The 24,588-nt window shown below is 35.4% G+C and overlaps 2 protein-coding genes across 6 annotated transcripts in view; both read left to right on the top strand.

Annotated features, from left to right (window-relative positions):
* Positions 1–1,245: 1,245 nt before the first annotated feature.
* On the top strand, positions 1,246–7,454 carry LOC107474356 (translocase of chloroplast 120, chloroplastic). 2 transcript variants are annotated; one of them, XM_016093975.3, is made up of 3 exons: positions 1,246–1,404; positions 2,246–5,898; positions 7,058–7,454. In XM_016093975.3, the coding sequence occupies exon 2, from the start codon at positions 2,274–2,276 to the stop codon at positions 5,850–5,852; it is 3,579 nt and encodes a 1,192-aa protein (XP_015949461.1). In that variant the 5' UTR covers positions 1,246–1,404; positions 2,246–2,273; the 3' UTR covers positions 5,853–5,898; positions 7,058–7,454. The 2 variants fall into 2 exon arrangements, with proteins under 2 accessions (XP_015949461.1, XP_015949462.1); XM_016093976.3 differs by having other exon boundaries at positions 1,290–1,451.
* An 8,541-nt stretch (positions 7,455–15,995) lies between these two features.
* Positions 15,996–24,588, top strand: part of LOC107474354 (uncharacterized) — a 31,770-nt gene continuing 23,177 nt past the window's right edge. Inside the window, exons 1-6 of one of the 4 annotated variants that reach the window (XM_052257282.1) lie at positions 15,996–16,834; positions 17,036–17,661; positions 17,884–18,189; positions 18,299–18,486; positions 19,077–19,143; positions 19,233–19,679. In XM_052257282.1, coding sequence (XP_052113242.1) covers positions 16,216–16,834; positions 17,036–17,661; positions 17,884–18,189; positions 18,299–18,486; positions 19,077–19,143; positions 19,233–19,283 — 1,857 coding nt within the window. In that variant the 5' untranslated portion in view covers positions 15,996–16,215 and the 3' untranslated portion in view covers positions 19,284–19,679. Of the gene's footprint in view, positions 16,835–17,035; positions 18,190–18,298; positions 18,487–18,913; positions 19,015–19,076; positions 19,144–19,232; positions 19,680–24,588 lie in introns of those variants that run through there. The other 3 variants (XM_016093973.3, XM_052257280.1, XM_052257281.1) reach the window with 3 other exon arrangements.

The raw sequence follows: 24,588 nt of genomic DNA, 5'->3' as shown, positions 1-24,588 counted from the left end.
ATAACAATATATGTTAAAATGATATACAAGAAAATTAGGTCCATATATCCCATCCCATATGCGGATAACGCGGTTAAGATTATTAATGTATTTACAAGAATGTCATCAATATGAAAAAGTTTTTATACGAGCAACATCGTCTTTAAAAATGTTTCCAATGGAACTGTGACGATGTTATTAGCAGCAGATATCAAGTATCAACATAGCTTTAGAAGATTAAATCATGTGGCTAAGCCAAGTGTATCATCTTTTAATATGAACTTATAATTATAATGATTAAGTCATAAGTTCATACTAATTCAAATATCATATGATCGAAAGAATCAAACTCCTACATATTATTATAACCAAATTAGTTTGATTTAGTGATTAGCTTACTACTTCGTTTAAGTAAGTGTCAATATTCAAATCTTACCTTATGCATGCAGTAACTATTGATCAATAACAAACTCTTAAGTAGTGTTTAAATCCAAGACAGATTAATCTTTTGACTTGTTCTAAATATCATAAAAACCAAATTTCTATATATCGTATATTTTTATTTATTGATTTAACAATTATATATAAAACTTTGTCAAAGTTAAGTTCATCCAACTCAAAATTAAATTTGGTACAAATTTAAAACATATTTTGTGATCATCTTTGAATTTGTCATTTTTAATTGATATAATTTTCGAATAGAATTTAGGTCATGTTTTGAGTAGACCTACTCTAGTGCGAAATTGTATTTTATATTTAAATATAATAAATTATTATATTTTTATTTCAATCAATATATGTTATTGTTTTTGTTTTAAAATAATTTATTTTATTATAAATATTAGATAACATTTATTGTATTTAATCTTTAAAACTTAAATTATATTAATTTATTAGATAATATTTATAAAATTATATACATTAATATATATCAGATGAATCCTCTTTAATTTATTTTATTTCGAATTAATTTTAAATTGAATTAAAGTTTTTAAAATAAATCTAATAAAATATTACCAATTTACCACTGAGTCTGATAAACCCTTTCGGTCCAATCCATGTGCATCCTACTTGATATCTTCATCTTTTTCTTTTTGGTTGTTTGACAGAATTGGTATATATGAACTTATGAATAGGCCTTAGAGAGAACCCTATAGTAGGCCAGTCCCTCAATTTAGGAAAAGAGTCCGGTCCACGAAAGAGTATTATGGCCCATAGATTATCCCACTAGATTTTACTATTATCGACTCTCACCGAAAATAAAAAATAAAAAATAAAGAAAATGCAAATCCCAATTTTTTATTTTTATGTGAAATAAGCGAAATCTTACGATACCCTAGTTTATCCAGGAAATTCCTAATACGCTTCACACTATCGCTCATTCGCTCTTTGCATCTGAAGAGCGAGGAGCTCTTGAATCCCAAGGTTCGCTTCTCCTAACTAACACCGCCTCCCTTCTGGTTTCGATAGCGGTAGCGATTCTGAATTTTGCCGTTCAGGATATTCCTCTTTCTGATCTTGCGTTCCGCTCTTAAACTCTTTTGTTCGCATCTGTTTTATGTGGTTATGTGGATTTGCATTGTTATTTGGTTTAAATTTCTGCTTTACATTTCACTCTTTAGGGTCTTACTGTATTTTGACAATCTTCTAACTGTTTTGGGTAGATTAGGAACTACTTTCTGGCATTATGGCATCCCATAGAGAATATTGACACATAAATAACTTACCATCATCAATAGCATCACTACTGTTGTATGAGTTTTGCCATGAGTAGAACATGGATACACATAAAAGAGCAATCTAAATAATTGGATTTTAGAGTAGGAAGAAACTTTAAACAGGGTGTTAGCACTTACTTATGAAGGTATAATAATAAATGTATGAAAGGGGTGTCTTTACTACGATTATGCATAAATAAGAAGGTTTGTGTTTCTGCTATTGTTTGTGTAAGTTTATTATTAAACATTTTATTTCATTGTTTCTTTTTCGTTTTGCTTGGTTACGTAAACCCTAATCGAAATGAATACAAAGCCTCTCATTTGATCATCGTAGGGATTTACTTCTTTTCCCGTGGACCATTCTATCTATTAATTGCTACGCTGCATAAGATTCCTTTTATTGTTGATTGTATGATATTGGATCCTCAATTTGTATACCATATCATGTGTGTCTAGTTATATACAAGGTTTCTTTTCTGCCTTTCTCAATTCCCCAGAGTTATTTGTTTAAGATTTTCGGTTTCTGATTATTTTCTTTCCAAATCTAGGATTTTGAAGCGAAGCTGAAGATTTGATATGGAGGAGGTTGAAGTTTTCCAGGAGGCAATGGAGCCAAAAGATCATTTGGATGATCAGGAAGTAAAGGACAATCATGGAGATGCTGTTGTTGATAAAGGAGATGATGCTGCCACAGTTAATGCTTCCCCTTTAACTGTGCTTGATGAAGCTCCTAGTGCTGCACAGAATACGGATAAATTTGAGGAGTCTATTGGGGTTGCTGAGGAATCTGCCCAAGACAATGAGAAGGTTGAACTAGTTGCTAGCGATGAGGTGGGCAAAGTTGGGCAGGAACCACCTGATAGTGTTCATCTAGATGGAGTTGATTCTGGAGGAACTGGAAGAGAAGTATCTTGTGATGAATCTTCCAATATCATTGATGATGGTTTACAAAGGAGTGAGTTAAATGGCGTACAGGAGCAGTCTGACTTAAATACTGACGAAGAGACAGTTGCTCAGGAGAATGGTGCCATGGTGGATGTAGACTCTGGTTTAGTCAGTGAGAAGTCTGAAGATGAGGATTCTGGATTCGTGACCCCAAGAGAAAATGGTGGTGTAATCTGGGAAAACAGGAGCACAGAGAAGGTAGATGATGTTGTTCCTGAGCCCAATACAGAATCTGAATTCAATAAGATGTCAAACCAGGATTTTGATGCTGGGGATTTGAAGGAGAGTAACTTTGATCCTGAATTCAGAGGCAACAACACAAAAGAACAGTTGAATGCTTCAGCTATGCCTTATAGCGAATCTCAAGATAATGCAGGTGAAGAAGTACATGAAAATTCAGCACTTAGAAATTCTGAACTTCCAGAGGAAGTGATTACAGATTTGAAGGATAATACCCTTGACATCGATATAAACAATGAGGGTACAGCTGGTGATGAAATTAGTTCATCTTTTGGTCAGAGTACCAAATGCAAAGATTACAACAATGTTGATGCTAATGATAGTAAAGCTGGATCAGATTCAGAGGACCAGGAAGCAGTTGGTGAAATAGGAGGAACTTCTCCCGACATACATGACGCCATGGAGGATAGGGAACTGATACAAGCTACTGGAAGCTCATCCTCATTGCAAAATTCTACTGCTGATGAGATACCAGTTCAGATTACTGCAGCTGATTTAAAAGGTCTTAAGGATGACCGATCTCAGGTTTCTGCTGTAGATAATCATGGAGATCAAGGATTATCATCTGTGGCCGGGGAGCATGAAAAGATACAGGAGATCAATGCAAAAGAGAAGGAAACCACTCAGGCCACTAGAGACCAAAACAGTGAGGTTGCCTCCTCATCTGGAAAGCCTGTTGCTGCTAGCAACCCTCCAGTTCGTCCAGCTGGCCTTGGTCGTACAGCACCATTATTGGAACCTACCCCAAGGACAGTGCCACAGCCTCGTACAAATGGCACTGTATCTAATACACAGTCCCGACAAACAGAAGATTCCTCAAACGGTGAGACTGAGGAGTATGACGAGACTCGTGAGAAGCTTCAGATGATTAGGGTAAAATTTTTACGGTTGGCTCATAGGCTTGGGCAGACACCCCATAATGTTGTTGTAGCACAGGTTTTATATAGACTGGGCCTGGCTGAGCAACTCAGGGGGCGGAATGGTGGTCGAGTTGGTGCATTTAGTTTTGATCGTGCAAGTGCAATGGCTGAGCAACTTGAAGCAGCAGGTCAGGAGCCACTTGATTTCTCTTGTACAATAATGGTTCTTGGAAAGACAGGAGTTGGTAAGAGTGCAACAATCAATTCTATATTTGATGAGGTTAAATTTAATACTGATGCTTTTCAAACTGGAACAAAAAAGGTTCAGGATGTTGTGGGAACAGTGCAGGGCATTAAGGTACGTGTGATAGATACACCAGGACTTTTACCTTCCTGGTCTGACCAACGACATAATGAGAAGATTCTGCACTCTGTCAAGCGCTTTATTAATAAAACACCACCAGATATTGTGCTCTATCTTGATAGGTTAGACATGCAGAGCCGTGATTTTAGTGATATGCCACTATTGCGCACAATTACTGAGATGTTTGGACCTTCAATATGGTTCAATGCTATTGTTGTTCTGACTCATGCAGCATCTGCTCCTCCTGATGGCCCAAATGGTACTGCTTCCAGTTATGACATGTTTGTCACACAGCGCTCTCATGTTGTGCAGCAAGCCATTCGTCAAGCAGCTGGAGATATGCGTCTAATGAATCCTGTAGCATTGGTGGAGAACCACTCTGCATGCAGAATAAATAGGGCTGGCCAGAGAGTGTTGCCTAATGGCCAGATTTGGAAGCCTCATCTGTTACTCTTGTCTTTTGCCTCAAAAATTCTGGCTGAAGCAAATGCCCTTCTAAAGTTACAAGATAGTCCACCTGGAAAGCCTTACACTGCTCGAGCAAGAGCACCACCTTTACCATTTCTTTTGTCATCCCTTCTTCAGTCAAGGCCACAATTAAAGTTGCCAGAGGAGCAGTTTGGTGATGAGGACAGTCTTGATGACGACCTTGATGAGTCATCTGATTCTGATGATGAAACAGAACCTGATGACTTGCCACCATTTAAACGTTTGACGAAGGCCCAGGTGGGACAATTGTCTAGAGCTCAGAAAAAGGCATATTTTGATGAGTTGGAGTACCGAGAAAAAATTTTTATGAAGAAACAATTGAAGGAAGAGAAAAAGCAACGGAGGATGTTGAAGAAAATGGCAGAATCAACAAAGGAGCTGCCAAGTGATCCTAACGAAAATGTTGAAGATGAAAGTGGTGGTGCAGCTTCTGTTCCTGTTCCCATGCCAGATTTGGCCTTGCCGGCTTCTTTCGATTCTGATAATCCCACTCATCGGTATCGGTATCTTGATTCATCCAATCAGTGGCTTGTAAGACCTGTCCTAGAAACTCATGGATGGGATCATGATGTGGGTTATGAAGGATTAAATGTAGAAAGATTGTTTGTTCTTAAAGAGAAGATGCCATTATCTTTCAGTGGTCAGGTTACCAAGGATAAAAAGGATGCTAATGTTCAAATGGAAGTTGCCACTTCTCTTAAGTATGGAGAAGGGAAAGCAACTTCGTTAGGCTTTGATATGCAGACTGTTGGGAAGGACTTAGCTTATACATTGCGAAGTGAGACAAAATTTAGTAACTTCAGGAGAAATATGGCTACTGCTGGTCTCTCATTTTCTCTCCTGGGTGATGCCCTGTCAGCTGGAGTTAAAGTTGAAGACAAATTTGTTGCCAGTAAACGATTCAAGGTGGTTATTGCTGGTGGTGCAATGGCAGGGCGTGGTGATGTTGCTTATGGTGGCAGTTTGGAGGCCCATTTGAGAGATAAAGATTATCCTCTTGGGAGGTCTTTGTCAACACTGGGGCTTTCTGTTATGGACTGGCATGGTGATCTTGCTGTTGGTTGCAATTTACAATCACAAATCCCAGTTGGTCGGTATACAAACCTTGTTGCCAGGGCCAATTTGAACAACCGAGGTGCAGGACAAGTCAGCATTAGGTTAAATAGTTCAGAGCAGCTTCAAATTGCTTTGATTGGTCTCATCCCTCTACTTAAGAAGATGGTTGGTTATCCTCAACAATTGCAGTTTGGACAATGATGATGATGATGATAATGTTAGGGTTCTCAAGCTGCACGACTTGCAGGTAATGAGTAGCTGCTTTAAGATGCATTCCCTGCTACTGCCACGAGATGAGACTGATACTAAATGTGTTTTTCATGTTATGTTTGCTGTTTTCTATACCTGAAAGTATCTATCATTTGCTTGCAGTAATTGTAGTTTACTACTCTCTCTCTCTCTCTCTCTCTCTCTCTCTCTCTCTCTCTCTCTATTTTAATTTAATTTTTTATGTAAGGCCATGTAGGCGTGTCAATTCTTGGAATGTTATGTCTTGCCCTTTTCAACCTTTAGTAATCATTTCCTCTCTTTTCCTTTGTCAATTTGGCAAATTTTACTCCTGATTTAAATTGAATGACGGACCTCCAAGAAGCAATTACACTTTGTTTAGAGATTATACATTGATTTTCTAGTAATGTCTACACTCTATTTGTTTACATGTCCCATAGGTGTGTTAAGGGTTCCCCATTTTTCTTTATGTTTGCCAATTGTAGATTGAAAGTGTTTGTTTGTTCTGTTTATGATGGGATGATGTTTTGCAATTGAATTGTTTGAGTATATCTGGCATTTACACCCAAAACATGTTGACTAGATTAGTAGATTATGCTGCATTGATGCCGTGCTGATGCTTGGGAATATGTTTTGGTCGTTTAGTTTTCAACCACATGTATGTTGAGGTAGTGTTGGTCGCAATGGATTTGGTTGCAATGGAATATGTTTTGGTCGTTTAGTTTTCAACCATAAAATATCATCCTTGTGGTGGTGTCTAAGGTACCTTGCTAGCGTATAGTGCATGAGTCAATTACATGGAGAGATGTCTACATGGGGTGGTTCTTTAATATAACATTTGGTGATTTGAAATAGTGTTCTTGTTGAAGTTGCCTACATGGGTTTAGGGTTTAGGGTCATGGTGTGCTGGCACCCATTGGGGATATACTTCAGGGTGATCTTGATGCTAATATGATAAAGGTTTAGATGGCATTGATAGTACCCTTGCGGTGCTGTTTTAATTCGTATGTTATTTGTTGTTCACAACAGTTTTTCTTTGGGGTTAGGCATGGTAATAATTTGTTTGTTGTCGTCGTTGGTACTTGTTTTTATGCTTCATGCTCGCTGTTTTTCTCATTCTTCCTGTTTTGATAAAGCTGAATTGGTGGTTGTTACGGTTAATGTTTCATGGGATGCAGGATAACATCAACTCTTCTGTGGTGGCTTGTGTTTCACGCGGTTGTTGCAGTCTTACAATATATCTCTTCCTAGTGAAGATTTTAATTTTTAAATATTGCTGGGCAGAGGATTATGCAAGAAGTACTGGGTGTGATGGATTGTGCTCATGTTAAGGTTGTTGGTGCAAGCGATATCGCACATTAGAGTTAGCTGTGTTCCTTATAGCTCTATGATGTATTAAGCAAATATGTTTTGATCGTATCTTAAATTAGAAGTCGCTGGTTTTGTAAGATTTTTTGCTCGTGTTTATAGCTATGCAGGAAGTATGTTGTCGATGCAAAGATTCGCTATATAAATTATGCTTTGATCGAATGGCATATGTGCAAATCCATGATAATAAATGAGATGTTCAGAGTATGGTTGTGTTATTCTTGTTTGGTGATTTGTCTTTATTCATGGTGGTGTTGACCATTTTATAACGAAACGGTGACATTAGCCACGTAATTTTCGTTCAATTTAGTATTTCCCTACTAATATTGAGCTTCTAATGTTTTTTTTTTTAAAAATAAATAAAAAATAAATTATCATTTCTATCTATAAAAATTGAAAATGCTGACATTTATTTATAGCATTTATTTATAGCAGATGGAAATTATTATTTATATCCATAAAAAATGATTTTTGTAAGTAAAATTATAACCTTAAAAAATTAAATAAAATTCTTACACTATCTTTTTCTCCACTACTACCACTATTGTTTCCTTCCTCTTTCTCCCATCTTTCTCTCAATGTTCTCTCTTCCTCTTTCTCCCATCTTTCTCTCAATGTTCTCTCTCGTTTCTGCGAAATCGGTTGAGTGAAATTGGTTAAAAGGTGAATGGAGTAGAGCGAAATAGCACTTTGGATCTAACTCCGAGAAAATTGATGAGGTAGTTGGATTTCATAGCACGCCTGAAATTGCCGTTGACTCTGCTGTCGTAGTCGCTGGCATAGGCGATTTCGCGAACGCCATAACAATCATCGTTGCAATTGCAATTGACTCTACATTTGCTAGGGCAACAACAATAATAATAACAACAGCAGCAACAACCTAGCCGTGATTGTTTTCGCAAGGACAGCAGCTGAGAGCGCCGCCGCAGTCGCTACGGTGCGGCAGCAAAAGCTTTTACCGTTTTCTCGAATTTTGTTATACTGTACAGAAGCTTTCGGTAAAGGTGTTCAAAGTATCGTAGATCTGAAATTCTGTGAGAAAATACTCAAAAAAGCCTTCAAGAGAACCTTCATTGACAATCCTCTCTTCTTTTTCACATCGTAGATCTGAAATTCACAATTTGAATGGAATTGAAGAAGGACTCAACTGGTTTGTTCTCAGACACCATTTTTCGATCAACTCTTGAAAAAGTTACAACTTTTGAGTGTGTGTGCAGAGAAAATCCAATACGATTCTCCAGAACCCGATTCGACGCCTATGGAGGAGTATGCGGCAAAGGGGTTAGGGTGACAGTTGAGGAAGAGGGTGAGGCGGTGGTACTAAGCGGCGATGTGGTTGATGTTGGGATTGGATCACTGAGAACATTGAGAGAGCGAGGGGGCAGGGAGGAGACGATAGTGGTAGTGGTAGAATGAAGGGTAGTTTAAAATTTTTATTTAATTTTTTAGGGTTTGGATAATTTTGCTTGCAAAAGCTATTTTTTATGAGTATAAATGGTAATTTTCGTCTGCTATGGATAAATATGTCAGCGTTTTCACTTTTATGAGTAGAAATGGTAGTTTACTCAAAATAAAATAATATTTTTGAATCCAAAAAGCATTTCTTTTACTCTATTTTAGTGCAGAAGTCTCAATTGTTTTGAAGAAACAACAGTTAGCCTTCGTTTGGATCAATAAAAAATGGATGAAAGGAAAAAAATGGATAGAATATGTTATTTTTCTCGAGTTGATTGACGTAAAAAATTGAAGGAAGAAAAATTTTTAAGGTAGGATTCATATAAAAAGTTCTTTCCTCTCCTTAGCCGAAAAGAGCCACTTTTTCAAGCTTCTCTTCAAATCTTAAAAGTGGAATTTGCGAGATTTTTTTCTTATTTTCTTTTTTTTTCTAACTAAATAAAATATATATATTTTTTTATTCATTTTTTTCTTCTTATTTTTTTTTACACCCAAACAAAAAGTTAGAGAATTTTTGCAAGGTCACTGTATAAAATTGTTAGTAATAATTTATTTGATCTTTCTAATTATTTATTTTTAAAATTATTATACTTTCATAGCATCATTCTCATTGTCTTTTCCAATACTTTTTCATATGTCTTTTTCAATATTTAGTAAAATTAATTTAATTTTAAAATTTTATTAAAAATTTAAAAATATTTTAAATTAATCTAAAATATATTTTTAAATAATAAAATTCATATTAGTTTGATAAGAACATAACTAAATTTTGGGTTAAGTACGATTTTAGTCTCTAAGGTATAGACCGAAATTTTTTTCATCCTCAATCTTTTTTTGCATACAAAATCGTTCCTAAAGTTCAACATCTTTTTAAAATCATCCTTAGGACCAAAATACACTTTTCTTCTTCATCATCACAACATCTCTTCTTCTTCATCAGAAGCAAAAACATAAGCAGAAAAAACGCAGAAACAGAAGCAGAGAGCCAATGATTCCTCTTATCCCATATCCAAAAAATAGAAGCAGAAACAAACGCAGAAACTAAAATAGAAACAAATGCCTCATCATACTCATAGTTTCCTCCATAGTCCTCATCGTTGTCATCAGTGCCGCTGTCCTAGGCACCGTCTTACACCGCCGTCGTTCCTCCTCCTCTTCATTTGGCCCCTCAAAGGAGCTATCCTCGCAAAAGCAAACGCAGAAATAGAAACAGAAACGCAGAAATAGCCACTCATGGACGTGTAATAAGATCAAAGAAATAGAATCTGAATCAGAAGCACGAGAACAATGAAATCAAAATCAGAATCAAAATCATAAGAACAATAAAATCAGAATCAAAAGCAGAAGATCGAATCAGAAGTAGAAGAAATTAAAAGAAGAAGCAGAACGAATTAGAAACAGAATCCTGGAGAAGACCAGCGGCGAGGAGCAAGAGCACTAGCAGCAGTGGAGGCAGTGGAGGATGCGAAGCAGCGGAGGAGCTTCGGCGACGACATTGGGTTCAACGGACGACAGCGGTGGCAGCTGGCACAATAGCAGTAACACTCTTCCTCTCTCTTTAGCTCGCGCATCCCCTCTCTCTCTTCGCGGTCAGCAATGGTGGCGAATCTAGCGATGACAGAGCAGCTCAGAACGGCGATGACGACGTGGCTCAACGGCAGCGACGAGCCCAGTACAATGACGGCGGCCTCCCTTCCCTCCGTGTGATTGCCTTCTCCCCACCTTCCCTTCCCCTTTCCTCTTCCCTCCCCCGCACGATCCCTTCCCCATTTAACCCGTTTTCTTTCTTTTTTTATTTTATAATTTTTTTAGTTAGGAATAATTTAGTAATAAAAATTAAAATTTTGGTAAAAAGGATGATTTTAAAACTAAGTTAAACTTTAGAAATGATTTTGTATGTAAAAAAAAAGGTTAAGAACGAAAAAAATTTTCGACCTATATTTTAGAAACTAAAATCGTACTTAACCTTTAAATTTTGAAAACATGTTTTTAGACTTATTTTAAAAAAAAAATAGAGTTCATAGCTTTGAATTAAATCAATTTTATATTGTCAAAGTTTGAAAACCGAATATTTTTTTAGAAGCAGTGTTATGACGTGACAAAGTAGATTTTATAACCAAATCCAAATAAACTATCTAAAATTAAGAGCGTCATTTTTCTTTTCATTATTTCTCTTATCTTATTTTCTAATAACATGTTGGTTTTTTTTTTCTTCTCTTCTATTTCTTTCTTTTCTTCTTATAAGGTCATTATTTTTTTCATTCTCTTTTCTTTCATCTTTTCTTTTCCTTAGTTCTTTTATTTAGTTAATTTTCTTCTTTTTTTTTCTTTTTATTTCTTATTCTCAAGTACTTTCTCCCTTTCAAATATTCATATCATTCAATTATTTTGGTTCAGTTTAAATTCGCCGTTAATGGAAGATTAGATTTTTTTTTTTTGGTGACTAATGGAAGATTAGATTACATTCAAACAAATCAATTTTCAGGTGAAGTTCAATATAATATTTACTCTCTCTCTCTCACAAAAATGTAAGTTGAATAACACAAGAAAAGTACAAATTTTTTTTAATTAATAATACAAATATAACTTGAATATTGAATTTTAGTGTTTATCGTTGTAAATTTATGAGTTTATTATAAAAATTCTTGTGTTTATTTCCTATGCTTCTCTTCAAAAGTTTATATGTTTATCTTTAAAAATTTACTATGTTTATGGTAAAAAAATTCCAATATTTGCTTCCTGTGTTTTTTCTTTAAAAGTTTGTGTATTTACCTTTCGAAAAATTCATGTATTTATCGTTATAAAATTTATGTGTTTATCATAAAAGTGTTTGTTTTCCTCTTATGTTTCTCTTAAACATTTAGTATATAAAAGGTGTAATGAAGTATACGTAGCGATTTATCAAGCACCTATTGATGCTTATTATATAGTGAAAAATTTGACACCTTTGTGAAAAAGATTAGATATGGTAAAGTGGTTATAATGAACTAGAATAAAATCCAAGTTTAAAATCTCTCTTTTTTAAATTCTTTAAAATTCATTGCAAATAATATATTATGAAAAAGACAATTTCAAGGTGTTTTGTAGAACTGACCTTTTTGAGGATTTGAAGTTGAATAGATATTAGTAAAGATTCCATTGGTGAATCAAATGCTCGTTGCTGTAGTAGTTTGTAATGGTTTAATTTTTAGTTTGGATACCTTTTTTCTTTATAAATGCAGATAAAATTTTGTTCACAAATTCACGTTTATAAGAAGCAAAGATTATTAGTTTTTGTTTTTACTAACGAGTGATCAGTCATTAACTCCAAAACCTTTAATTTCTTCTTACCAATCCTACTCATCATATATGTAACATGTTATTATTTTATTTATAAATTTTTTATTATTTTTTTTATATAAATTCTCTTTTTTTATTATTTATTATTTTTATTTTTTGTTAATTTTGATTTGGTTTGACATTGTATATTTTTATAATTGTGATTTTTATGTAATGAAAACAAGAAATTAAATCTAAATTTAAGAAGAAATTAACTTAATAACCCTAATTTTAGAGAGAAGAGGGAGCTTCTCTCTCTAGAAAACTATCTACAACATGATTCCTATCCTAATCTAATTGCTCCTCCATTGACCCATTTTAAATTCTGCATGAAATAACCTTAGAAATGAATTGGATTTAGCATGGAAAGCTCAGAAATCACCCTCAGCGTTATGCCTTTAATGAGGTCACGTGATCAGCGTCACGCGTGCGCGTCACTGGCAAATTTCCTCCTCACGCGTACGCGTGGGTGACGCATGTGCATGGTCTTCAATTCTCCAAATGCTCATTTCTTCATGAATTCTCCACTTTGCATGCTTTTCTCTTCACCTCTTCCATCCAATACTTGCCTTATAAATCTGAAATCACTCAACAAACATATCAAGGCATCGAATGGAATTAAAGCGAATTAAATTTAGCTATTTTAAGGTCCAAAAAGCATGTTTTCACTTTTAAGCACAAAATCAGGGAGAATTACAAAACCATGCTATTTCATTGAATAAATATGAGACAAGTTGATAAAACCCTCTAAATTAAGCACAAGATAAACCACAAAATTGGAGTTTATCACCAGGCTGGCATATCCAAACCTTATCTTTCGCCTATGTCAAGAGGCTAAAGTCCTGCTTCACATAGACACATTTATCCCAGTGGAAAGCCCAATCACCAAACTTATGATGGAAAGCGCTAGGGTACCAGAGGATCATCCCAAAAGGAAGGCATCTGAGCCTCCATAAGAGATCCCTCCAATTGAATATTGGACTCAGTTGGAAGCATATGTGATTCAACTGCAAACCACCTTGGATCAACTAAGAGAGGAGCAGAAGGATCAAACTAGCATGATTTGCAAACTGGTCAAAGAGCAAGAGAAGCAAAGGCGTGAATTAGAAGCTTTGAAGCGCCAGAAACTCTCCCCTGAAGAATCCAACGCTTCCCATGATTAAGGTGGTTGAGTTCCACCTCCCCTATTTTTGTTATTCTAATTTCTGTTTCTATATTTAGGTTTACATAATCACTAGTAGTGTTTAAGTTTCTATTTTATTTTTCTGTCTTTTAATTTAAAGAATTGCATAAGCATTAATAATAATTTAGTTTTTATTTTCGTCAATTAGTTATAAAATATTCCTCTTATCATCATCAAACTTGAATAAAATAGTGAATTTTTTTAGAAGAATTAGAGATGCATGAATTTTCGAGTTTTATCTTAAGAATAGTCCAATTATCTTGATGTAGTGGCATTATTTTTGTTTTCTGAATGTATGAATGAACTGTGCATATTTGAAATTGGAGATTAAGAATGTTGGCTCTTGAAAGAATAATGAAAAAGGAAAAGTATGATTTATAATTTGAAAAATAAAAAAATTGATTTTTGAAGCAAGAAAAAGCAGCAAAAAGCAAAGATGCAACAAAACGAAAAACAATTGTATGCGAAAAAAAGAAAAAAAAAGAAAAAAGCCAATAGCTCTTTAAACCAAAAGGTAAGAACATGGATCCAAGACTTTGAACATCAATGATTAGGAGGGCCTTAAAGAAACAAAATCTTGGCCTAAGCACTCCAAAGAAACAGTGTCTCTAACTATAGGCTTGTGGTGTGAAGGTGACAAGTAAAAAGTTTGAGACTGAGCAGTTAAAGTCGTGATCCAAAGAAAAAAAGAGTGTGCTTAAGAATTTTGAACACCTCTATCTGGCGATTCTAGCAAAGCTGAATCACAATCCGAAAGGGTCCATCCAGTTAAGTGTTTGTGGGTGGTAATACTAGAAAACAAAGTGTTTAGGGTCACGACCAAGACTCTAAAGAAGCTGTGTTCAAGAATAAAAAAGAAATAAATTAGGAGAGTCAATAATATCATCTGGATTCTAAGTTCCTAAAGAGACCAACATTTCTGAGTTTCAATGGATAATGAGATGCAAAAACTATTCAGAAGCAAAAAGCTACTAAAAAAATTAGGGTAGGGTGCGGGTAGGGTTCTCGTGCGGGTAGGGTAGGGTGCGGGTTGAGCCTCAACCCTACCCGACCAAACCGCACTCTATATATTATATACTTATATAAAAATATGTTTTAAGTGGATATTAAACCAAAGACCTCTCACTAAATGCGAAAGATCCTTAGCCACTAAAAAAAATATTAATTGCTAATTTAATATTTTTTTTACATAAAAGTCAGTTCAATTTTGAATTATCATCAAGTTATATAATAATAGTGTATCTTTTCTATAACTCGTGAGTAGGGTCAGGTACTCGCGGGTTAAGAGTGGGTAGGGATAGGGTTAGGGTTGAGATATTCTCAACCAGCGGGTAGGGTATGGTTGAGTTTATATAAAAATCTCAAGCCGCGGGTAGGGTTAGGGTTGAATCCAAACCCTACCCTACCCTACCCATTGCCACCCCTATATATACTTAAATTATGTGACTTATTTTTTAAAATAAAGATGATTCTATTGATAAATATTAGTTTGAATAATTTTGTTAAAGTTAAAAATAAAAAAATAATAAAAAAATTTATATTATAATTTGACTATTTTTATTTGTATTTAATTTTTTAATTATTATTTTTTGTTTAACTTTAATGAATTTTATTTTTTTAAAAAAAAGAGTCAAGCGGTTAGTCCGTCGTCCTACCAATTCATCATAAAGTAGGGCAGGCTAGCATTTTAAACCCACTTTAATTGGTGGGGCGGGCTGGTTCGCCCCGTTTATGGTACGAGCCTAGGCGGGTCAGGGCAGGTTGGAGTGGGCTGGCCCGCTTTGCCACCCCTATGGAGGAGCATTTGCGGTTCACTGGTTTTTATCATGTTTTTGAGATTGAAATAGTTCAATGCCAGAAATAACTGGTAAATGCTCTAGTTGAGAGGTGGCACCAAAACACATACACATTTCACCTTTCGGTTGGTGAGTGTGCTGTGACACTGGAAGATGTGGCTTTGATTTTTGATCTTCCGACAAACGGTCTTCCAGTGATAAGAGTGACTATAAGTAGTCACGAAACTTTAGAGGCTGAGTGTTTGCACCATTTTGGGATTATACCTAGAAAGCCTGACCGAAGAGGAAGTTGCATTAAATTGACGTGGCTTCGGAATTTAAAAGAACGTTTACAGTGCGATGACGAAAATAGTATTAAGAGGTATGTGAAGTACCCCACAGCTATATATTTACATATAAACATAACAAATCGTACCAATCGATTTCTATTTGTCCGTTGAAATAATATATTTTATTATCAAATCGGACAGTCCAATTTAAATTTCTCGAAACAAAAAAAAAAAATTAATCCCTACTAAAATTGGATGGTCCGAATACTGTTGCCAAATTTTAAAATTTTCCCCCCACACAAATCAGACCGTCCAATTTGTGACATTAATTTCCTTAACAAAGAAATTGGACAGTCCGATTTCGTCATACTACTGTTTAGATAAAGCTGCCCTACACTTCTGTATAGCATCCTATAGCTCCATAGCCAATAAGAACAATAAAAAAAGTTATATTTTTTTATAAAATGATAAATTCTTTTTAAAGTTGAAGGTTTTAGTCTCTAAATTTTAAAATACATATAACAATTTTTAATATTTATTTTCATTAGATAATATAATTTTTTTAATTTAATTTAAAAAATAAAGTATAAAATAGTCTTTAGAAAAGTATAAAAAATTTCAAAACACACTGAAAAATTTTAAAAATTTCAAATAATTATTTGAATTAAAGAGATTAGATTGGGGATTTTAAACGTTAGAACTGTTTCGGTAATTTGCCCTACTATAAATTTCTTCTATCAATTAACTTAGAAATATCATCCAAAACCCCATCAGAAAAATTGAGCCGATAGGTTTACAGCTGTAAAAGCGTAAAACCACCCTCACCCCACCGTCCTTGGTCCTGCTTTCCTCCCGTTTGCTTGTGTTGTCTTCCAGCACTCCGTCAGGAGTCCGGCGCATTTTTACTGTAACTGAAGAGAAGAGAGTTGTGTCCCTCAGATAGCAAAATGGGAACCGAAATCACTGCTCTTAAACGAATTTACGTTTACCGCTGCATGAAGGGCTCTCTCCTCAACCTCCTCATAGAGGAGTTGCGTCACACTGCTCTCATTCATGAAGACATGCTCCATAAACTCGAAGTTCTCGAAGAACTCGATTATCGCTTAGGCTCTCCCGTTTCCGCTTCCTTCTCCGCTGCCTATTGTGCCGTCGCTGTGGAATGCACGCTCAAGTACCTTGGCACCTGCTCTTCACGTGACGTCATCTCCAACAAATCTGCATATGTAAACGCCATAAACGGGATCTGGCGTGGTCACATTCCGTGTATGGAATCCTCCTCCTCCTCCGGCGTCGGGTGCCGACTGTACACGGCGGAGCTGAAGCGGTGGAGGGATGACATTGAGGCTTCGCTTTCGGATCCCAAGGTTTTGAAGAGGTTGGAAAGCTATAATGGTAGGGAAGATGCCATTTGGAAGCTTAAGCTTTATTTGCTTGAAGCCTCAGCAAACTTGGCTCCTTATTTTGATGAAATAGCATTATTCGCTGCTTTATACTGTAACAACTGTCAAACCCATGTGCTTGATGGCGATAAACAGGAACCTAGTGCGCTTGCTTTCCTCCAAAGAGGTTTTAATTTGAACATTGCTCCTTTGCTGTTTGCACTTGCTTTGATTTCTTCTTTAAATCGTGATATCTTTGTATTTTTGGCATGTTAAGTATTACTTGCTTCCTCGCTTCGGTTTGAATCCTGAAACCGTTTTTGCAACTTATAAGAAGATGAATGTATCCTTTATCTAATGCATTGCATTTGCATATTGAGATTTGCAGTGAACAATAGGAATGTGGGGGAGCTTCCTATTGAAAAACAAACTGCAGAAGCACCGAAAGAAAATTTGGATACAGAAGCAACTTTTGGTAATCAGAGCACAGAACCACCAAATGAAGAAAATGAGATCACAGAAGAAGCACGAAATGAAAATCAAACTAAGGAAGCTCCATCAGAAATTCAGACTACTGAATCACGGGTCGAAAATATGATCACTGAAGAAGCACCAAGTGAAATTCAGACTGAGGAAGCCCTAATTGAAAATCAGACTTCTGAAGCACTGATTGAAAATCAGATAACAAAAGAAGCATCGAATGAAAATCAAACTAAGGAAGCCCTAATTGAAAACCAGATTTCTGAAGCACTGATTGAAAATATGATCACTGAAGAAACACCAAGTGAAATTCAGACTGAGGAAGCCCTAATTGAAAATCAGACTTCTGAAGCACTGATTGAAGATATGATCACTGAAGAAGCACCAAGTGAAATTCAGACTGAGGAAGCTTCGATTGAAAATCAGACTACTGAAGCACTGATTGAAAATCAGATAACAAAAGAAGCATCGGATGAAAATCAAACTAAGGAAGCCCTAATTGAAAACCAGACTACTGAACTGATTGAAAATCAGGTTACAGAAGAAGTGCCAAATGAAAATCGGCCTGAGGAATCCCCAATTGAAAATCAGATCATAGAAGAGGCACTGGATGAAAATCAAACTAAAGAATCCCCAAGTGAAAATCAGACTACTGAAGCACTGATTGAAAATCAGATAACAATAGAAGCATCGGATGAAAATCAAACTAAGGAAGCCCTAATTGAAAACCAGACTACTGAACTGATTGAAAATCAGGTTACAGAAGAAGTGCCAAATGAAAATCCGACTGAGGAATCCCCAATTGAAAATCTGATCATAGAAGAAGCATTGGATGAAAATCAAACTAAAGAATCCCCAAGTGAAAATCAGACTACTGAAGCACTGATTGTAAACCAGATCACAGAAGAAGCACCAAATGAAAATCAGACTAAGGAGGTGCCAATTCATAAGATTGCAGATGCACTTAATGAAAATCAGATTGCAGGTGCACCAACTGGAAATGTGGGTGCAGATACAGGTTTATGTGATCAACATGGTTTTGCAAATGCTTCTGCTGAAGAGGTACTCATTCTGCAATTATTATTATTTTGTAGTGGTTGTTCTTTATTTGATTTATGATGAACCTTGCCATAGTTGCATTCTTGTATCATTTATTGATTCTTCCATGCAGTGTAATGAATCAGAACAGAGTTTGGATGAAGGAGCATCAGATCATGTCACCAAGTTTCATTTGCCTAGCCCCAAGAAATGGAAAATCTCTCCATTGAGAAAATATGAACCACAAGACATAATAATAAGGAGGAAAAAGAAAAGATGGAGTGAGTTCGAAGAAATAACACTGAGGGCTGCTGTGAATCAGTAAGTGCTTGTTTGAAACTAGTAAAACCATAAGTTTTCATTTCGTTTTTCATTACAATAGTTAGACAGATATAGTTCATAGGGTAAACATTCTTAAATTTATCAAACTATTCTCAAGAATAATAGAATCATTTGTAATATATTACTGTAATATGATAATATGACTTGCAATGATACTGCTGTACAACTAGAGTGCTTTTGGATAAACTTCTGAAAATAGTAATTAAAAAAATTCATTTTAAGTTTTGGAGATTATTTTTGGAAAGAGAGAGAGGGGGGAGGGGGGAGGGGGATTATGTTTGGATGTAACTAATTATGAAGAAAAGTATGGATAGAGAATAACTAATGGGAAAACATAATTGACCGAGTGAGCGGAGCTACAGCAGTGATTCTTGCTCATGAGGAACTTTCATTTCTACTTGTCCAGCCTAGGCTACCGGCAACAAGTCCTCACTGCTGTCTTTTCTGCCTGAAAAAAAAGAGAATCGGAAACAAGCGATCACTTAGGTTTCAAAATAGGTATCACACTTAATAATTTTCCAGGTATTAGAAATTCATATTCTCATTCACCCTGTTTTTCTCCTATGCAGGTATGGTGAAGGAAACTGGAAGTTAATCCTTAGTACTCACATGGATGTATTTGAAGAGAGAACTGATGTGAGTACTGAGTACCCTTTAAGCACTTGAAAACTGTGGATATTTTCTTCTATTAATCTTATGCTTTCTGAATTGTGGCTATTTTGAAGGTTGATTTGAAGGATAAATGGAGAAACCTCAAGCATCATCGAGCTAATTAGGGAAGGCAATTTGGTGCACTAAGATAAAAGTATTTTGATATGGAGCTGAATAGGATGCTAAATTTACTGCTCTAGATAAAATTGTTTTGACGGATCAAAATAGGGATGATCTTTTTGCTGGTATGATGGATAAACTTTACATGTCCTGTAGATAATGTGCTGTGTTAAACTTTTAGAAAGAAAGCTATGTGCATCATTTTGGAGTTAACTTTATAGTTCCTTTATTGTCATAGTATCAAATTATTAGAAAAATATCACTTGACATTGTTCCCTCCCTTATTAGAACTATTGGTTTGATGAGATGAAAGGTTTATGCCTTTAATAGGATGGACGGAAAATTCTTCCTAATTTAACAATTTCTAATCCTTGTAACAGAATGACACAATGAAATGATTAGGTGGAAAATTAGTGACTTCTGTCATCTCCTTGTTCCTATCTTCTTTTGATACTTATTATTATTGCAAAATTCTAAATATTTGCAGAGAAGTGTAAAATTGTGGTATTTCTTTTTTCAACTCTCCTATACGTTGTCACCAAACATGAGTGTGCAGCTCGGTGCGTACGCACAGCATGCAGGAAATAGAAGTTTTGTGTGCACGCACAGATCCCTGTTTTTCCAGATTTTTTTTTCAATTCTAAGGGACAACTTTAGCTCTATCAAAATCTCAATCCCAAAACAGACAAACATTCAAATATTTATGACCCACAAGCAAATTAACCTATCTAACTAAAAAATTAAACCAATCCTAAGTGAATCGACATATCCAAAAGAAAGCAATTAAGTCTAAGAATTATAAACAAAAGGAGAAGGGTTAGAATAATGTTAATTGCACTTTGGTTTAAAGTCCTAAGTTGCACTTGAATAAGTTAATTGATTATTTGGAACCTCTTCAAGGAGGAAAATCTCCAACTCCTTGGCATGCTTGGGTTGTGCGTGGTAAGGTTTCACCCTATGATCGTTGATTTTGAATGTAGTTCCATTGATAGGTTGCACCACTTCAACCACCCCATAAGGCTTGACATCCACCACCTTGAATGGACCATCCCATCTAAATCTCAACTTTCCGGGCATCAACCGCAACCTTGAGTTGTCTAGAAGCACCTCATCACCTATCTTAAAGCTCTTCCTCCTAATATTTTGGTCATTTCATCTCTTTGTGGTGTATTTTCAGATTTCTGGCATTTATGACAAGATTTGCAAAATTGGTTGGCATCCCTAAATAAAGCGGGGCACCAGAATCCACAGTCTAGCACCTTCCTTGTTGTTCGCTGCGGGCCAAAGTGACCCCCACTCTCAGATGAGTGGCAAAATTGAAGGATAGACTGAAACTTGGATTTCGGCACACACTTCTTAATTACTTGGTCCGTCCCACACCTCCACAGATGTGGATCATCCCAAAGGTAATACTTAGCATCACTCTTTAATTTATCCTTTTTGATGCTTCAAAAATTGTGGGGGAAAAACGCGAGCAACCAAATAATTAGCAATCGGGAAAAACCAAGGAGCACTTTGGGATATTGCTTGCAAGGTGTCTAAGGGGAATGAGTCATTGATAGGAGTAGGGTCCAAGGTTAAATGTTCAAGCCGACTCAAATGGTCCACTACTAAATTTTGGGACCCACTTTCATCCTTGATCTTCAAGTCAAATTCTTGCAAAAGTAATATCCACCTAATTAGCCTAGGCTTTGACTCTTTTTTCTCAGCAAATGTTTCAAAGTGGCATAGTCTGAATACACCACTACTTTAATGCCTAGCAAATAAGGTCAAAACTTATCTAGTGCAAACATAATGGCTAGTAAAACCATAAGTTTTCTTTTCATTTTTCATTACAATAGTTAGACAGATATAGTTCATAGGGTAAACATTCTTAAATTTATCAAACTATTCTCAAGAATAATAGAATCATTTGTAATATATTACTGTAATATGACAATATGGCTTGCAATGATACTGCTGTACAACTAGAGTGCTTTTGGATAAACTTCTGAAAATAGTAATTAAAAAAAATTTTCATTTTAAGTTTTGGAGATTTTTTTTTGGTAAGATAGAAGGGGGGAGGGGGATTATGTTTGGATGTAACCAATTATGAAGAAAAGTATGGATAGAGAATAACTAATGGGAGAACATAATTTACCGAGTGAGCGGAGCTACAGCAGTGGGTCTTGCTCATGAGGAACTTTCATTTCTACTTGTCCAGCCTAGGCTACTGGTAACAAGTCCTCACTACTGTCCTTTCTGCCAGAAAAAAAAGAGAATCGAAAACAAGCGATCACTTAGATTTCAAAATAGGTATCACACTTAATAATTTTTCAGGTATTAGAAATTCATATTCTCATTCACCTTGTTTTTCTCCTATGCAGGTATGGGGAAGGAAACTGGAAGTTAATCCTTTGTACTCACATAGATGTATTTGAAGAGAGAACTGATGTGAGTACTGAATACCCTTTAAGCACTTGAAAACTGTGGATATTTTCTTCTGTTAATCTTATGCTTTCTGAATTTTGGCTATTTTAAAGATTGATTTGAATGATAAATGTAGAAACCTCAAGCATCATCGAGCTAATTAGGGAAGGCAATTTGGTGCATTAAGATAAAAGTATTTTGATATGGAGCTGAATAGGATGCTAAATTTACTGCTCTAGATAAAATTGTTTTGACGGATCAAAATAGGGATGATCTTTTTGCTGGTATGATGGATAAAACTTTGCATGTCCTGTAGATAATGTGCTGTGTTAAACTTTTAGAAAGAAAGCTATGTGCATAATTTTGGAGTTAAGTTTATAGTTCCTTTATTATCATAGTATCAAATTATTAGAAAAATATCACTTGACATTGTTCCCTCCCTTATTAGAGCTATTGGTTTGATGAGATGAAAAGTTTATGCCTTTAATAGGACGGACGGAAAATTCTTCCTAATTTAACAATTTCTGATCCTTTTAATAGAATGACACAATGAAATGATTAGATGGAAAATTAGTGACTTCTGTCATCTCCTTGTCCCTCTCTTCTTTTGATACTTATCACTATTATTGCCAAATTCTAAATATTTGCAGAGAAGTGTAAATTGTGGTATTTCTTCTTTCAACTCTCCTATACATTGTCACGAAAAAATTGTGAAAATGAAGATTTATTAACATTTTTCCTTGGGTGAATTCATTGAGATCCCACCCGCAACATTTTTCTCTTTTCAGTCCATCCATCCATTCCAATCCCGTATTTCTTTGCATTCTTCATTTCCGAAATCTCAGTTTTCTTTATTTCTGCCTAAACCATGTTTTGTTGTGCCTTTAATTCTTTATTTTACATTTTGTTTCTGTAAAAAATTCCTTCTTTCAAGGAGGATTAACTTTTTTTGCCGATTCAATGGGTTTGCAATTATACACATTATTTGAATTTGAATTTAACTGTTGTGATACAATAAAACCATATATCACATTTTATCATTTGTTTCATGTTCTTTTGCAGAGTTAGGGTTTATATTTAAACATAACTTTTTTGTGGTAGACTTAGGGTTTATATCCTATTACAGGGTTTCAAATAATTGTGATTGTTAATTTGTTTGCTCCAATATTAATTGTAAAAATTATTCTGATTATCTTTACATCAAGGTTGCGAGAACCGGACCGGTCAATAAACCGGTAAGGCCACTAGTTCAATGGTCCAATGGTTCAACTGGAGTTCAACCGGGGTTTAACCGGTTTAATTTAATATTAAATAAAATTATTAAAAAACTTATATATAATTTTGAATATATAAATTTAATAATTTCTAGTTTAATAAAATTTAAAATTTTACAATTTCATACCGTAAATTATCCATAATTTAATATTAAAAGTTCACAAATGACTTCAAACATCGAAGTTCATAATGAAAAACAACCAAAACACATAAACACATAATGTTCTATCACAAGAAACATTAACAAACAAGTTTTCAACTAATCAAGGTATCTTATAAAAAATTATAATTATCATTTATTTGTTATTTCTGATATATGTAATGATTGATGTTGCAATAAAAGGTAAATTGAATCAAAGCACGAAATGACATATGCAAAGAAAAGAAACAATGACAAAGAAAAAGAAAAAGACACCAAATGGTGAAATTGGGTAATAGAAACAGGTTTGTGTTGGGGATGAAAGGAAAATACCACAAAACATGGATAAATGAATGAAATGAACTAGAATACAGACTGACAACAACACCAACAACAAATTTGGACAGCTAAAACACTAAAATTAAGAATAATTAAGGTTCAACACAATGGTCCCAGAAGCCATATCTCCCACAAACCAAATCACTATTCAACACACAGAAAATCAGAAATAACAAATAAATGATAAATCAACAGACAATAACTTCAGAAAATCCAATTGATCGTGCTAAATGCCTAAACACTAAACCAGCAAGTAGACGTCGAGGAGATGGCTAATCAATGCTTACCGGTTAACACAGAGAAGGCGAGGTCAGCGAGGAGGAACGCGAGCGATGGAGGACGCGACACCGGCAAATAGCTGAAGACAGAGAAGGCGAGGTCGGCGATTACAGAGACACGATGGGGCCTGTTGGGTTGCAGTACTCAAAACTGTCGCTGCGGTGGCTTCTATGGTTCACTTTCAGTCTTCAAAGAAGAGAGGAGAGATGGGTTTACCGTTTACACTTATGGAAGGATAACATGAAAGGCAAGCAACGGCGACGACAGAAGACGCGACATCGGCGAACACACAGAAGGGGAGCTTGGCGATGTGCGACGCGGTGGGGGCTGCGGTGGCGGCGGGATACTGTGGCAGTGAGATGCAGTGGCGTACTGACGATTAGATTTTTGACGGTTTAGAATTTCTCAAATAAAATCTCGTCGAAGTATAGTCTCTAAACCAACAATAATCCTTTCATACAAAAAGTTGTTTGTCACTAGTACAAACCCCTAAAATTTATAAACCGAAGTATTGGACCTCGGGTCGTTCTCCCTAGGAATTGTAATGAAGTGTCTTGTTATTGGTTGTGAGTTATTTTGGGGTTTTGGATAAGAAGCATGAAAAGTAAATGGCAATGAAAATAAAATAACAACTATAAAAGGCTCTTGGCAAGATATGAGAACTAGAAGTCCTATCCTAGTTATCCTTCTCAATTGTGATGAGAATTGTTCATTGCTACCACTTAGTTAACCCTTGCTAATAAAGGAAAGTCAAGTGGATGAATTGACTTGAGCCACAAGTCCTAGCCAACTCCCAAGGAAAGACTAGCTTTAGTGCACTCCAAACCAATTAGCAATCTCTCCAATTATCAATCAACAAAGGAATTAGA

The sequence above is a fragment of the Arachis duranensis genome, chromosome 2 (genome assembly GCF_000817695.3).
Source record: "Arachis duranensis cultivar V14167 chromosome 2, aradu.V14167.gnm2.J7QH, whole genome shotgun sequence".
Lineage (NCBI taxonomy): Eukaryota > Viridiplantae > Streptophyta > Magnoliopsida > Fabales > Fabaceae > Arachis > Arachis duranensis.
This window is presented reverse-complemented; position numbering and strand designations above follow the sequence as displayed.

Bases quoted from the DNA above. Each gene is read 5' to 3' on its own strand.
- LOC107474356 (XM_016093975.3), top strand. From the start codon at position 2,274: ATGGAGGAGGTTGAAGTTTTCCAGGAGGCAATGGAGCCAAAAGATCAT.